At 40.8% G+C, this 15,272-nt stretch overlaps 1 protein-coding gene across 2 annotated transcripts; it reads left to right on the top strand.

Moving 5' to 3' along the window:
* The first annotated feature begins 4,237 nt into the window (after positions 1 to 4,237).
* LOC117270485 (protein FAM177A1) lies at positions 4,238 to 12,201 on the top strand. Of its 2 annotated transcripts, none has more exons than XM_033648120.2 (5): positions 4,238 to 4,388; positions 5,646 to 5,855; positions 6,074 to 6,140; positions 6,376 to 6,473; positions 10,887 to 12,201. In XM_033648120.2, exons 1-5 carry the CDS (start codon positions 4,320 to 4,322, stop codon positions 11,097 to 11,099), a joined length of 657 nt encoding a protein of 218 aa, XP_033504011.2. In that variant the 5' UTR covers positions 4,238 to 4,319; the 3' UTR covers positions 11,100 to 12,201. The 2 variants fall into 2 exon arrangements, with proteins under 2 accessions (XP_033504011.2, XP_033504010.2); XM_033648119.2 differs by having other exon boundaries at positions 5,646 to 5,861.
* Positions 12,202 to 15,272: the final 3,071 nt, after the last annotated feature.

Genomic DNA, 15,272 nt, shown 5'->3' with positions numbered 1-15,272 from the left:
GTAGCCTGTATGAATTTAACCCAAATTCATACATATCCTACGTGATCATGAACCAGTAATTTTTGTGTAACCTACGTCTTTTGGAAGGCCGCAATCATGTGACCAATGTGCTGACGGGAGTTAAGTAGTAAGCGGTTCCATAAGGAGGCAGGTTGGGGTAGTTAATGGACTCAAAATCATAGGACTTTCCCCAGAAGACCGGTGTTCGTAAAGGTGAGAACTTTGCGGTATGTTGTGACCTTGTTTTTTCCTCCTAAACTTAACCTCCGTAACTTTCAGTAACGTACATAACGTCATGTGTGGGGCGCTAATTTGTAGGATATCATACAAAACGTTGTAAGAAGTTAAATTTAAAAAAAAATGGCGTCTGAACAAACAAAGTACCAAAATTAATTTCTTAACACAATAGCTGGTTTGGGGACCTGCCGGCTCTCAAAGTTCAGCGACTTGCATCATCATATGAAAGCAGTAACCTTTTCCTAAGACACAACAGATGCATCCCACTGTGTGATTTTACCCTTTTGAGAAATCCATAATTTTTGACAGCTCAAGATTAATAATGTTTTGCCCAATAAACAGCTGACCTGAGCAATCGTGTGACTGATTACAAATAGGCTGCTTAAATGCCGCTGTCAGTTGTTAATGGAGGAGAAGACGGAGCCAATGGAAAGCTGCAGCACAACTTCTGATTTGGACCAGTCCAAACAAACTGGGCGAGAGGAGAGTGCGAAATTTAATATCCACAGAATTTTTGCAGAGTGAGAGAAGATCCAGAATGTTCTGGATATGAGGACACACATTTTGGCTCATAACTGATAAAACTGTTTTTTAAATGAAGCTAATTTCCACATGCACCTCAGGCAAACGTTCGTGTGAAGCCCCACATGAGGCTGACATGCATTTTTCATGGGGAGACTCTGGCTTTAACATGTGATGACATCATAGGTCTGAGAGAGAGCGGCCTCCAGTATATTCTTCCTGCTGGAGTTACCTCACAGCTCTTCAGGGTGACAGCAGGTAACTACAGAGACATAGAAGGAGCAGATATATGAGCGTCTGATGGTGATTTGTACAACTCAGGATTCAGACCAAATAATCATTCACTGCCCACTCAGAGACTCGGAGCAGCTCATGTTACATGGATCTCTACTGACATCTGGTGGTGTCAGCAAGGTAATTCAAATTTGGGATGATTGAGAAGATTTCTGTTTCAAAGATACTGCTGCAGCATGACATCAGAGACGTGCTGTACTGGCTATAGTTTAGTAACACATCAACATCCAAACCTGGGTGAAATATAGCAGTGAGATACACTCACTGGCCACTTTATTAGGTACACCTTCCTCGTACCAGTTTGGACCCCCTTTTTAAGTCTTGGTGTCACAGATCCAACAAGGTGCTGGAAACATTCCTCAGAGATGTTGGTCCATATTGACATGATGACATCACACAGTTGATCCATGATGAGAATCTCCCGTTCCAGCACATCCCAAAGGTGCTCTATTGGACTGAGATCTGGTGACTGTGGAGGCCATTGGAGTACAGTGACCTCATTGTCATGTTAGAGATGATGTGAGCTTTGTGACATGGTGCGTTATCCTGCTGGAAGTAGCCATCAGAAGATGGGTACACTGTGGTCATAAAGGGATGGACACGGTCAGCAACAATACTCAGGTAGGCTGTGGTGTTTAAACTATGCTCAGTTGGTACTAAGAAAATCTCCCCCACACCATTACACCACCAGCAGCAGCCTGAACTGTTGATACAAGGCAGGATGGATCCATGCTTTCAAATCTTCTATTGTCCAGTTTTGGTGAGAAAACCCGTGTGAACTGTAGCCTCAGTTTCCTGTTGTTAGCTGACAGGAGCGGCACCTGGTGTGGTCTTCTGCTGCTGTAGCCCATCTGCTTCAAGGTTGGACAAGGTGTTGTTGCTTCAGAGATGGTCTTCTGCAGACCTTGGTTGGAACCAGTAGTTATTTGACTTCCTGTTGCCTTTCTATCATCTTGAACCAGTCTGGCCATTCTCCTCTGACCTCTGGCATCAACAAGGCATTTTGGCTCACTGGATATTTTCTCTTGTTGGGACCATCCTCTGTAAACCCTAGAGATGGTTGTGCTGAAAATCCCAGTAAATACTCAGACCAGCCCGTCTGGCACCAACAACCATGCCACGTTCAAAATCACTTAAATCACCTTTCTTCATCATTCTGATGCTCAGTTTGAACTTCAGCAGCTCGTCTTCACCATGTCTACACGTCTGTGTTGAGTTGCTGCCACGTGATTGGCTGATTAGCTATTTCTGTCAACGAGCAGTTCAACAGGTGTCCCTGGCGTCCAGCGGAACAAAAGCACCTTAAAGACTGTGCTGTTAAGGGTATCAGAGACATGAGTGCTCTCTGCCTTGATGAGTACTTCATGTCCTTTGAGCAGTTGCAGAGGGCACATTATATCTTTTCAGGTACTTTTAAATTTGGCATTTCGTGTTCCCATGAAAAAAAACGTTGCCATGACTCTCTTGAGAGCATCAACAACTTTAATCCTCACAGCAAGGGAGCAGTTTAACACCTTTTCACATCATACAAAGACACACTGATGTCAACACAAATGCACTGGAGCAGAATTTGGGAGGAAAGCCTTGAAAGTGTGCGTAAATGTTCAGTTAACTCTCAGCACTATCTGATACAATTTAAAGCAGTGCATCAGTTTTACTGCTTCACTGCTTTACTGCTACTTACTTGTTGCATAAGGTTTCCCCCTCTGTAGTCGGGACATTAACACTTACTGCTTCATTTGGTTGTAGCAAGGAAACTTATTCTACTTCTGTGGAAGTCAGACTGTGCGCTAACAGACGATGTGTGGATAACAGAGCTGATGAATGTTTTGTACTTGATGCAGAAAAGGCAAAAATTGGTGCCTAAAAATTCACCAGAATCCAGGAAATTAAGTGTTTGATGCCCAAATTTTCACTCCCCTTGTTTATATTGTGGCGTGTTGGGGGCTGAATGGGTGGAGTTTCCCAGCATGCCATGAGACAATGCGTTTAAGGCCATAAGCTGAAGGAAACTGTGTTTAAATGGGTTTTAAATCACTCACACGTTACCTGTTATGCAGTGATTAAAGTTCATGTATCTCACAATGGTTGTTGTGGGTTACAGTTGAGACTGTGACATATTGCACCATGAGTTAAGTTGTGCACACGGTTAGTAACAGCTCACAGTACACAGGCTTTCAAATAGTGATGGGCAAAGCAGTTCTTTAGATGTTACTGAAGCACTAGAATCAGTTCATCATTAAAAAGATTTGTTCAAAAGATTTGTTCACCGGATCGTTCACTGCTTGGCAGGAGGAGCCCTGACTGTGTACTGCGTAGAAATGATTTGAATCACTCAGGGATCGGGGCTGTGTCATTCACCGAGTGATTCGTTCAACGAGTGATTCCTTCAACAAGTGATTCGTCACATGGTAGGCAGTCCCTCCCTGCACCCTGGCTGCCTCACGACTTGCGAGTGATTCATCGTTCGCACGGACCGAATCGGCAGTTCCACCATCAGCCTGCACGCTCGCTGCTGAGCTCAACTGAACTGAGAAATGAACGAATCAGTTCCAGAAGTGATTCAGCTCAGTAAGTTCACTCAACAGAGTCGTTCTTTTGAACGATTCGTTGGTGAATGACACAACACTAATTTCAAATAAAGAAGTATACTGCTATTAAGGAAAGAGTAACTCCTGGTCTGAGAGTTATAACCACCATTTCCTTCTTGTCAGCAAGAAACCAAAGTGTAAGTCATCAATCTGTAATAATACATTATAATGTTTTATATGAATTTTATGTTATGTTAATAGTTTCAATCTACGAAGTCACTTCTGAAGCTGATAACACAGTAAAAAGCAATATTTGCCTCCAACATGTAGCAGCACAATTATTATATTCCTTAAAATGGAAATATTCATAACCTTAAAACTGTCCTTACATACAGCACTTGAGTAAATATATGCAGCTGCTTTTACCACTGTTCATAATACAGTCAGGTTGGACAGGTCGAAAAAAAAAACCAAATAATAAAATAATAATAAATAATAATTAAAAATGTGTATTAATTAAAATAAGGCGGTTTAAGGTAACTATTTTATTTAAACGTACCTTTGTCACTTGTGTCGCTGCTGCTGCTATCAACACACTTTGCTCCATTACATCTGCATGGACGTTACGTTACGTTACGCACAGCACGCACGCGGACGGCTTCACGGTACTTCCGGTTGTGTCGGTGGTTGTTGTTGTGGGCGCAGCAGCATCAGAGATACAAAGAAGAGGCGACAATGGCGGAGCTGTCTCTGTATCTGACCAACGTGAACGTGTCCATAGGACGGACCGTGGACGTGGAGCAGGTCGGTAATCTGATTACTCTGTTGTTACTATTACTGTTACCGCTGTGATGCTTACTGAAGGGGTCTGATGATGATGATGATGATGATGATGATGATGGCTTCGCCCTGTGTCTGCAGCTCGTCACTGTCAGCTGTGTCACGTCGAGCTGCTCGGTCACGATGTTAAAACCAGACATTTAATAATGTTTCTCAGATTTATATTTAAATCCAGACAGCTTACAGATATTATTATTTACATTATTTTATTTAATTATTTTCTTGTACATATGTTTTCAAATTTTATTCTGTTTTATCTTAAGGCATATCTGACTATTTTTTTTAATCCAACATTAATTTTATTGTGATATATTTTCTATTTTTGTAGCTGTTATTTAAGTACTTCATTATTATTATCATTATTATTATTATTATTATTATTATTATTATTATGTTTTAAATATATTTTATCTTCATAATTTTTATTCTTGATTTGCCTTTTTAATTTATTCTAATCTGATTTTTAGTCCAGCATTTATTTAACTATTTTATTACTTATTATTATTATTAATAATAATAATAATAATATAACATTTTAATTCATTTTATCGTCGTCAGTGTTATAAATATTTTTACCTGTTTAATCTAGCTGTTATATAAATATTTTATTATGGCTTTTAAATCCATTTTATCGTCATATTTTTATTATTGTTTTGTGTTTTTAATCTGTATTAATCTAACTTTTATTGAAGTGTTTTTTTTTATTGAATGTATTATTATTTTCATAGATATTTAATCCATTTTGTTGTAAGTTTTCTAATAATGTTTTAAACTGTTTTAGCATTTATTTTACTATTATATTATTATTATTATTAGTTGTAGTAGTATTACATATTTTAATTTCATAATCATTTATTTTATTTATTTATTTTAATGTAACTTTTAACCTAGCTTTTATTTAGCTATTATTATTGCTATTATTACAGCTTTTAAATCTATTTATTGAACTTTGTGGTTGTAAGTTTTTACTCTTTTAATCTGTTTTATCTAGTTGTTTTTATTTCACTCTGCTTTATTACTTCTATTGTTATTATAGCTTTTAAAGACATGATTTGTAACTTTTATGTATTAAAATGTCAAAAAATGACTGAACCAATATTTTATATATTTGAATGTTTTATATATTATTTATATATATTGTGTTTGTGACATCATCCCAGACATTTAAAATAGTCCCATAATCAACACTGTTTCTGTGTTTGCTTGTGATTTTCCTCTCAGACTCAGAGCTCGAACTCGAGCAGAGACTTTGAGAGCGTGGAGCTCGGCGAGCTGGAGAAGAGAGACGAGCAGCAGCAGAGGGAGAAGGTTCCTCGCAGGATCATCCATTTCTCCAGCGGGGAGACGATGGAGGAGTACAGCACCGACGAGGAGGACGGAGAGGACAAGGATCCCGAGAGGAAAGACCTGCTGTCCTCTCCGGTCGATGCGGTGAGGGTGAGGAACGTCGGAGGGACAGTGGGGGGGGGGTATGTGTGTGGGTACGAGGAGCTAAATGAGGACACGGGGGAACGATGGTGGATGGGCAAGTGTGTGTGTGTGTGTGTGTGAGAGAGCATCAAGGAATGTGTTTACTGTTAATTATTAACATAAGGAGACAAACCTCGTCCTGTCAAAGTGTCCTCTGACTGAATGTCTTTGTGTTGCAGTCAAAGCTGACCTGGGGGCCGTACTTCTGGTTTCACATGTGGAGAGCCGCCACGTCCACCATCTCAGGTTTGTTCATCGACACCTTTATTTACAACCCAATGGGCCTCGATCATGAAGCAACATTATCTATCTTTCATTAGTGTTATAATATCATACAGCTGTGATCATAACCACACAGATGACCTATACCAGAATACTGTGTGCATGTAAACACAGTCAGTGATTGGTCCAATCAGGGTGCAGCATCATCAGTTGAAGACACTTGTAGACATTAGTTACATTTCTCCTTCTGATCTTCCAGCCTGTGACTACCTGGGTGAGAGGATGGCCTCCCTCTTTGGAATAACATCAGCCAAATATCAGTATGCTATTGACGAATACTACAGGATGAAGAAGGAGGTACGTTACAGTGAGGTGTCGTCATTATGAATCCACATAATTGTGATTTTGGATTTATTTACACAACCCAATCGTCAGGATACATGTTGGCACTGTACGTTTCTGCAAACCCTGGATAGGTTACATGTGTATGTTTCATACATAGCGGATATGCTGAAACTTCTCTTTGCATTTACATTTTATGTTGCGACGACCTAACTATGCGTTCCGGAAAAAGCATGTTGGCTTAAAATTTCCCGTTTGGTTGCCATAAACACAGCTGGAAATGTGTCAGTAAAACATAGTCAATTTTGTAACAACAAACAGGCTGGAAATGTCTCGAAATGAGGTTAAAAAACAAACTGGTTTTGTTGGAAATGTACCAACATCTCGATTAAAAAAAAAATAAGAAAGAAAAAAACACCTGGTTTTGTTTCATCAAACACAGCTGGAAATATTCCTTTGTGTTGTCAAAAAATACCCTTTTTTTAGCAGCAAACACGGCTTGAAAGGTCCAGATGTGTCATTAAAAATACCTGGTTTTGTAGCAACAAACACAGCTGGAAATACCCTGACGTGTCTTCAAAAAGTACACAGCTTTGTCCGAACAAACACGGCTGGAAATGTCTTGACGCGCTGTAAAAACAAAAAACCTGGTTTTATCGCAACAAACACAGTTGGAAATTTTCTCACGTGTTGTCTAAAATACCTGGTTTTGTTGCAGCAAACAGGCTGTAAATGTCCTGTAACATTAAAAAATAACCCTGATTTGTCAAGCCAAACATGGCTGGAAATGTCCTGAGGGGTATTCCAGGTAGGAGGTTCAACAAACTCTGAGTCTAACCCTGAACTCTGAGCTGATTTACCCTGAGATGGGAAACTCTGAGTTACCGGTTCCACAACAGCTGATCTGAGTTAGTCCAGTCAATTCTGAGTATGTTCACTCTGAGTTAAGCCGACAATAAAAAGCCATCATCAATGGAGCTCCGACTCCACGATTCACCATGGCAACAGATAAATAAAAGACAGTGCCTCTATTTTAATCCAGTGGATGTAGAAATATTAATGCATGTGTAGCAGATGGTGCACGTTTATCTTTAAACGAAGAGCCTGAGTCAGAGCGAGGAAAGTGTAAATAAGTTAACCATAAAGTTAATAAAAAAGTTTTATTCAGTGTTGTCCGTTTATTCATCATTTATCAGACTTACATTTCCTTAATGAAGATAAAGTGGTGGAATCTGACTGTGTATCAGGCTGTAGATACATTACATTATATTGATAATATATAATAATATATTTGTTCAGATTTAATCTGATGGGGAAAAACACAGGAGGCAGAAGATTTAAAACATATAGGCTAGGCTATAGATCAAAGACATAAAGACATGACTGTAAACTCATAGTCTGACCCAGTAATAATATGTTTGGTGATTTGCACTTGAAAAGACGTTGAGGTTAAAATACAGTAGATTTTAAAATGTCGCACATCTATTTGTATCTTGACTCAACAGCATTCAGTGACTTTATTTCAGCTACAAATGTATTAAATTTAAAGACACTGAAACGCTGCACCATTGTTCACTCAGAAATATTAACATATAATCCCCAATATTAGGCTATAGGAATTATGTTCCATCAGTGTAACCAGTGACATCAGTGATAGAGATCATTAGTCATTGATACTACGTGTCTAAAGCTTCATACCAATTTTTAAAATTTAAATAATTAGACCTACACATTATGTGCAATAAACATTTGGGAGCTGCTGTAACAGACTGACAGTCTGATCCTTGTGCACAGTGTTATAAAAAATAATAAATATAAAAAGGACAGAGGTTTGATTCTGAGCTGAGGGTGAATTCTTGCTGTGTAATATTTGAATGTTAAGACAAAAACTGATGTCCAAAGAAATGATTGATGTGCATAAATAAATTCAGTAACTTAAGACAGTCCTGAGTAACAAACTAACATCCAGCAGGATTTAGACTGTGACAGACGGTAAATCTCCGCTAATGAATGCGCTTCAATACAAGCTTTGACACGGACTGAATGAATGAGGAAATGAAACAGCGTGTAAGAGGGAGGAGACAGAGAAAAACTCAGGGTTTATTGAAGAAAACCTGCCAGCGAGCAGGTTAGGTTCACAGAGTCTGTTACCATGGTGACTGACTCAGAGTTTCCCTCATCTCAGGGTTAACTTACTCTGAGTTTTCACATAACCTGCTTTCTGGAACACCCCCCTGATGTGTCGTTAAAAAATACACAGCTTTGTCCCAACAAACAGACTGGAAATGTCTTGACGCGCTGTTAAAAAATACCCACATGTTGTCAAAAATACCTGGTTTTGTTGCAACAAACAGGCTGTAAATGTCCAGAAGTGTCATTAAAAAATACTTTTTTTTTTTTTTTTTTCAAAAAACAGAGCTGGAAATTTTCTCATGTGTTGTCAAAAAATGCTCAGTTTTGTTGCAACAAACAGGCTGGAAATGTCCTTTGGAATTAAAAAATAACCCAGATTTTTCACACCAAACATGGCTGGAAATGCCCTGACATGTTAAAAAATACAGCTGCTTGGGATCTGTCTCACCGGGTGTCTTACAGTCCACCATCCCCTCCTCCTGATGAGAAACTCAGCTGTCATACATGTGATTGGAACTACAGTACAGGCCAAAAGTTTGGACACACCTTCTCATTCAATGCGTTTTCTTTATTTTCATGACTATTTACATTGTAGATTCTCACTGAAGGCATCAAAACTATGAATGAACACATGTGGAGTTATGTACTTAACAAAAAAAGGTGAAATAACTGAAAACATGTTTTATATTCTAGTTTCTTCAAAATAGCCACCCTTTGCTCTGATTACTGCTTTGCACACTCTTGGCATTCTCTCCATGAGCTTCAAGAGGTAGTCACCTGAAATGGTTTTCCAACAGTCTTGAAGGAGTTCCCAGAGGTGTTTAGCACTTGTTGGCCCCTTTGCCTTCACTCTGCGGTCCAGCTCACCCCAAACCATCTCAATTGGGTTCAGGTCCGGTGACTGTGGAGGCCAGGTCATCTGCCGCAGCACTCCATCACTCTCCTTCTTGGTCAAATAGCCCTTACACAGCCTGGAGGTGCGTTTGGGGTCACTGTCCTGTTGAAAAATAAATGATCGTCCAACTAAACGCAAACCGGATGGGATGGCATGTCCCTGCAGGATGCTGTGGTAGCCATGCTGGTTCAGTGTGCCTTCAATTTTGAATAAATCCCCAACAGTGTCACCAGCAAAACACCCCCACACCATCACACCTCCTCCTCCATGCTTCACAGTGGGAACCAGGCATGTGGAATCCATTCGTTCACCTTTTCTGCGTCTCACAAAGACACGGCGGTTGGAACCAAAGATCTCAAATTTGGACTCATCAGACCAAAGCACAGATTTCCACTGGTCTAATGTCCATTCCTTGTGTTTCTTGGCCCAAACAAATCTCTTCTGCTTGTTGCCTCTCCTTAGCAGTGGTTTCCTAGCAGCTATTTGACCATGAAGGCCTGATTCGCGCAGTCTCCTCTTAACAGTTGTTCTAGAGATGGGTCTGCTGCTAGAACTGTGTGTGGCATTCATCTGGTCTCTGATCTGAGCTGCTGTTAACTTGCGATTTCTGAGGCTGGTGACTCGGATGAACTTATCCTCAGAAGCAGAGGTGACTCTTGGTCTTCCTTTCCTGGGTCGGTCCTCATGTGTGCCAGTTTCGTTGTAGCGCTTGATGGTTTTTGCGACTCCACTTGGGGACACATTTAAAGTTTTTGCAATTTTCCGGACTGACTGACCTTCATTTCTTAAAGTAATGATGGCCACTCGTTTTTCTTTAGTTAGCCGATTGGTTCTTGCCATAATATGAATTTTAACAGTTGTCCAATAGGGCTGTCGGCTGTGTATTAACCTGACTTCTGCACAACACAACTGATGGTCCCAACCCCATTGATAAAGCAAGAAATTCCACTAATTAACCCTGATAAGGCACACCTGTGAAGTGGAAACCATTTCAGGTGACTACCTCTTGAAGCTCATGGAGAGAATGCCAAGAGTGTGCAAAGCAGTAATCAGAGCAAAGGGTGGCTATTTTGAAGAAACTAGAATATAAAACATGTTTTCAGTTATTTCACCTTTTTTTGTTAAGTACATAACTCCACATGTGTTCATTCATAGTTTTGATGCCTTCAGTGAGAATCTACAATGTAAATAGTCATGAAAATAAAGAAAACGCATTGAATGAGAAGGTGTGTCCAAACTTTTGGCCTGTACTGTATGTCACTTTAGAAACGTTGATATGATACGTATCATATGTACAAACATACACATGGTTTGCAGAAAACGTACCATGGCAATCTTTTTTCCTGGTGAATGGTCTGATTTATCAGCCGATGTAACTCCTTCTGATGTCTTCGTGTCAGAGAGAAGAGGAGAAAGAGGAAAACCGCTTGTCAGAAGAAGCAGAACGATCCTTTGACCAGGGACAGTCTCAGGAAGATGAAGACGAGCCGATCACCGTGACAGGCCCGCCGGAGGAAGTCACGGCTCACCCCGATGTGACCTATCGGATCGAGGATGAAAATCAGGCATCTTCTAGCACCATGACAGTGCCTGCAATCATAACGGCAACCTAACTAACCCTAGAGATGGACGTTTGTGCTTTAATGTGTGTTTGTTTGTTAAAGAAGGAACACTGTCTTGTTTCACCGAGCACCATTTGGTTTGTGTACGACACAGCTGAGATGGGCAGTCCTGCTGTATTGTGGTTGTGTGGCGAGGACAGGAGTGGTGGAGTTCCTCCGCTGACTGAAAAGTGTCCCTTTGCAACAGAGCAGCGACTGATGACGTAACTGCTGGATAATGGAGCAACATATTTGGATCATTGGATGCAATGAAATGTGAATCACAAAATGTCATATCGTGTGCCAGTTTATCTGCCAGTGTAAAGTTTTGTCCACATCGTTATCTCGTTCAGAACAACAGGTTTTCAGGTGTTACATTATCCAGCAGCTGTTGCGTTGTCAGTTGCTGCAGCAGCCTCCCAAATGTGAACGTCTGCTGTAGAGTGAAGGTTACATGTTGCTCCCCTGTGCCTCTGATCGACCGGACACTGTGCCTAAATCACCAATACAGCCAAGTCAGTGACAGATCTGGACGAAGCACAATGATCTCAAGTGTCTGAAGACATAAAAAAGCCTTCAGTTCATTCAGCTTTCGGATGATTCAAATATATAACGCAGGTTCAACAGCTGTTTCGTCCAGATCTGAACCAACTGGTGCATTCTCGATACACCTGGCTGCACCAAAGAGCTGGCCGTTTTAACACTCGCTCACATGTTAATTTGCTCTCTGTGTTTTTGTATTAATGCTCATTAAGCTCATCTTGCACTCTGCTTAGCGTCTGTGTGGAAACACTGAGCAGATTTAGCCTCAAATCATCTGTAGACCACAAGACATTTTGTTACAAACTAACAATGAAAACGGGTTTAGGTGTTCTGCGTTGCTCTTACTATCTGCCCGATCTGCTCTGGACCTGAGCGCAGGGAGCAGTGTTACACTAAGTCTGTAAGACGACATGCAAACTGACATTTTTAACTGTTTTTAGTACAATTTTGATATTTATGTATTTATTTTAATGAACTGATGGAGCACTTAATTTAAGCATATTTTCTATTGATTTAGTACATAACACTGTAATGAACTGTTAATAAAATCATAGTTATTGTCTTACATTTATGATCTTTATGTCAGAATATGACTTTACTTTTTTCCCAGTTTCATCACGACAGACTCAGCTGACAATTTTGTCACTACAAACAAGGTGTGAAATGTCCCTACATGTTGTTAAAAATTACCTGGTTTTGTTGCAACAAACATGGCTGGAAATGTCCCAACTTGTCATTAAAAAACACCCAGTTTTGTCGCAACATATACAGCTTGAAACGTCCCTACATGTCATTGAAGAACATTGGATTTGTCACCACAAACACAACTGGAAATGTCACAAACTGTCGCTAAAAAATACCTGGTTTTGTCGCATTAAACACAGTTTGAAGTATCCCTACATGTCATTAAAAAATACCCAGTTTTGTTGCAACAAACCTGGCTGGAAATGTCCCAATCTGTAGTCAAAAAAAAAACTGTCCTTTTCGCAACAAATACAGCTGGAAATGTCCTGACATGTTGTTAAAAAATACCCAATTTTGTCACAACAAACATGGCCTTAAATGCCCCTACATATTTTAAAAAATCACCCGGTTTTGTCGCAACAAACACGGCTGGAAATGTCCCAGTATGATGGTAAAAAAAATACCCGATTTTGCAGCAGCAAACACGCTTAAAGTATCCTGATATGTTGTTAAAAAATACACAATTTTGTCACTACAAACAAGGTGTGAAATGTCCATACGTGTTGTTAAAAATTACCTGGTTTTGTTGCAACAAACCTGGCTGGAAATGTCCCAATCTGTTGTCAAAAAAAACCAAACCTGTCTTTTTCACAACAAATGCAGCTGGCAATGTCCTGACATGTTGCTAAAAAATACCCAATTTTGTCACAACAAACATGGCCTTATATGCCCCTACATGTTTTAAAAAATCACCTGGTTTTGTTGCAAGAAACACCTTATGGAAATGTCCCTATGCCTCATTAGAAAACACCGGTTTTATCACAACAGCTGGAAATGTCACAATACATTGTCAAAAAATACCCCATTTGGTCTCAACAACCCCGGCTGGTAAATTGCAAAGAATGCAAAAAACAAGAATTTTAAATAGAGGTATGTTTATGGTGTGAACATGACATTGCAGCCTGTTTGACACTCCCAGCTGCAGCGCTCTTGCTCAATACCTGACAAACTTCATAAACTGTTCCCGTTCGTCACTTGGACACAAAAACATGAGGAAACAGGGTCCATGTTGAAAAACCTCAAAGTTGCCCTTCAAGTCAAATTTGATCATCATTTCTAAACATGTCCAAATGTCAAATCTGTTTTCCTAAGTCGGCGTTGGCAGCTCTGCCATCTTGTCTGCTGGTTGAGACTCATGGTGGTTGCAGTGTGAGCGATTGTCTCGGGTAACAAAGAGTCTGTGTTGTTCTGTGTGCAGACTGCTCTGAGGTCAGAGACCCCGTCCACACGCTGCACAATGTGTCCATTCTCAGGTCAGAGTGGGTTTCTGTGGTCCAGAACGACCTCCACAGAGAGTGCACCCCTCACCGCTGCTGACGCACACAACAGTCAAACACGCCATACTCACATCAGAACTGGAGGACATGCAGAGGAACAGCTGGTTTGATAGAGGAATCTATATTAAGACATTAGCACGGACATAAACTACTGTTACAGCCTTAACTTGTTACAGCATCGTGTTTAATACCGACACACTAACTGAGTCATGTTTGTCGGAGCATCACAGAATGTTTCCCTGTTAGTACAATCAACAAAGCGTCCACTGTTTGTCCCGCTGGACATTTAGACGGCGTGGGACGTGATATATTTGACACAGACAAGCAATGAAATCTGTTGGTGAATGATGCTCTCTGCTGGCTGCTTACATGTTGAACCACGTCATTATGATGATGTCATGATGAGACAGCTCGTCTCTAACAGTCATACAGTGAAGTCAGTCCGCCACAGACAGATCGCACAAGGCAGCCACACAGAGACGGACAGGTACCACCCACTGACAGCCTGTACGTCCACTTATCATGAAACACTGCTGATAATTCCTCACGCTGCTGCGTCATTTAAACACAAACTCAGGCCGGATCTTTTAATCGTGTTTCTGATCTAGATAAACATATTTTGTAATCGCTGCTTAGTGTCAGTTGAGACGTGAGCCTGGAGGTGAGGTCGAGTCAGCCTTCCTCCAAACGTGCTGTGACTGAAAAAGGCCTGTTGAATCCTTCGAAAATTTACAAAGACCACATCATATGTACGGTATAAAGTGGTTTCATTGGATGGCTGGAGGATCAGGGATGACGGGGAGCAGGTCAAGTTCTTTGGGGTGATGGAGCTGGAGGGGTGATGAAAGGGAAGGATAAAAGGGGGTCGTTTGCCAGGGGTTCGTGGGGATGGATGGAGTCGAGGTGAGCTGGAGAGTCGGGTCCTACAGAGGCTAGACAAGACTCGTTCCTAGCATTTGGTGAATGCCAACACATTTACACTCAGTCCTTGTCACGTATTGATGTTTGGTTTCCATGATCACGTCGGCGTGCAGGGTGTGTTGATTGTTGACGTTCTGGGACGCCGTGTCAAGTCCTGCCTGTTACATGCGTTGTCTTCTTTTAGGATACGCTTACATTTTCACAGGAAATGTAATATTTACCTACAGTGTCTTTCAAAATAAACATCTCTGCAATTTTTTTTCTCCTTCAACAGCAAAAACACGTTGTTAGGTTTAGGAAAAAAGAACAGGGTTTGGCTTTAGAACCTTACGGGATGCAAACACCACTCTCGAGTGAAAGTCAGTGGTTGCTGGACCAATCTACAACCTCTCCCACCCACCCCAGTCGGACTTTTACTGCCTTAACTTCTGATCTTGTCCCGCTGCGTTTCCTCCAGACGCTGTCGTGCACTGTTAGACTGTAACGGCAACTAGCTGCATATCGTGCCAAAGTTAAAAGACAGCTTTTTCGTTGGCACCGCAAGTCACTGCCGGAGTGCCAGATTTTGACAACTTCGGAGTTAGACCGAGCTCTGAATACAAATTGGAACAGGCTAGCGAGTGCATAGGTGTGCGTTGTTGAAGAGGCCCCGCCCTCAATTCTGGCAAATGTGTGTGTAACAGATTTAGCTAGGGCACGT

The sequence above is a fragment of the Epinephelus lanceolatus genome, chromosome 13, assembly GCF_041903045.1.
Source record: "Epinephelus lanceolatus isolate andai-2023 chromosome 13, ASM4190304v1, whole genome shotgun sequence".
NCBI classification, from domain to species: domain Eukaryota; kingdom Metazoa; phylum Chordata; class Actinopteri; order Perciformes; family Serranidae; genus Epinephelus; species Epinephelus lanceolatus.
This window is presented reverse-complemented; position numbering and strand designations above follow the sequence as displayed.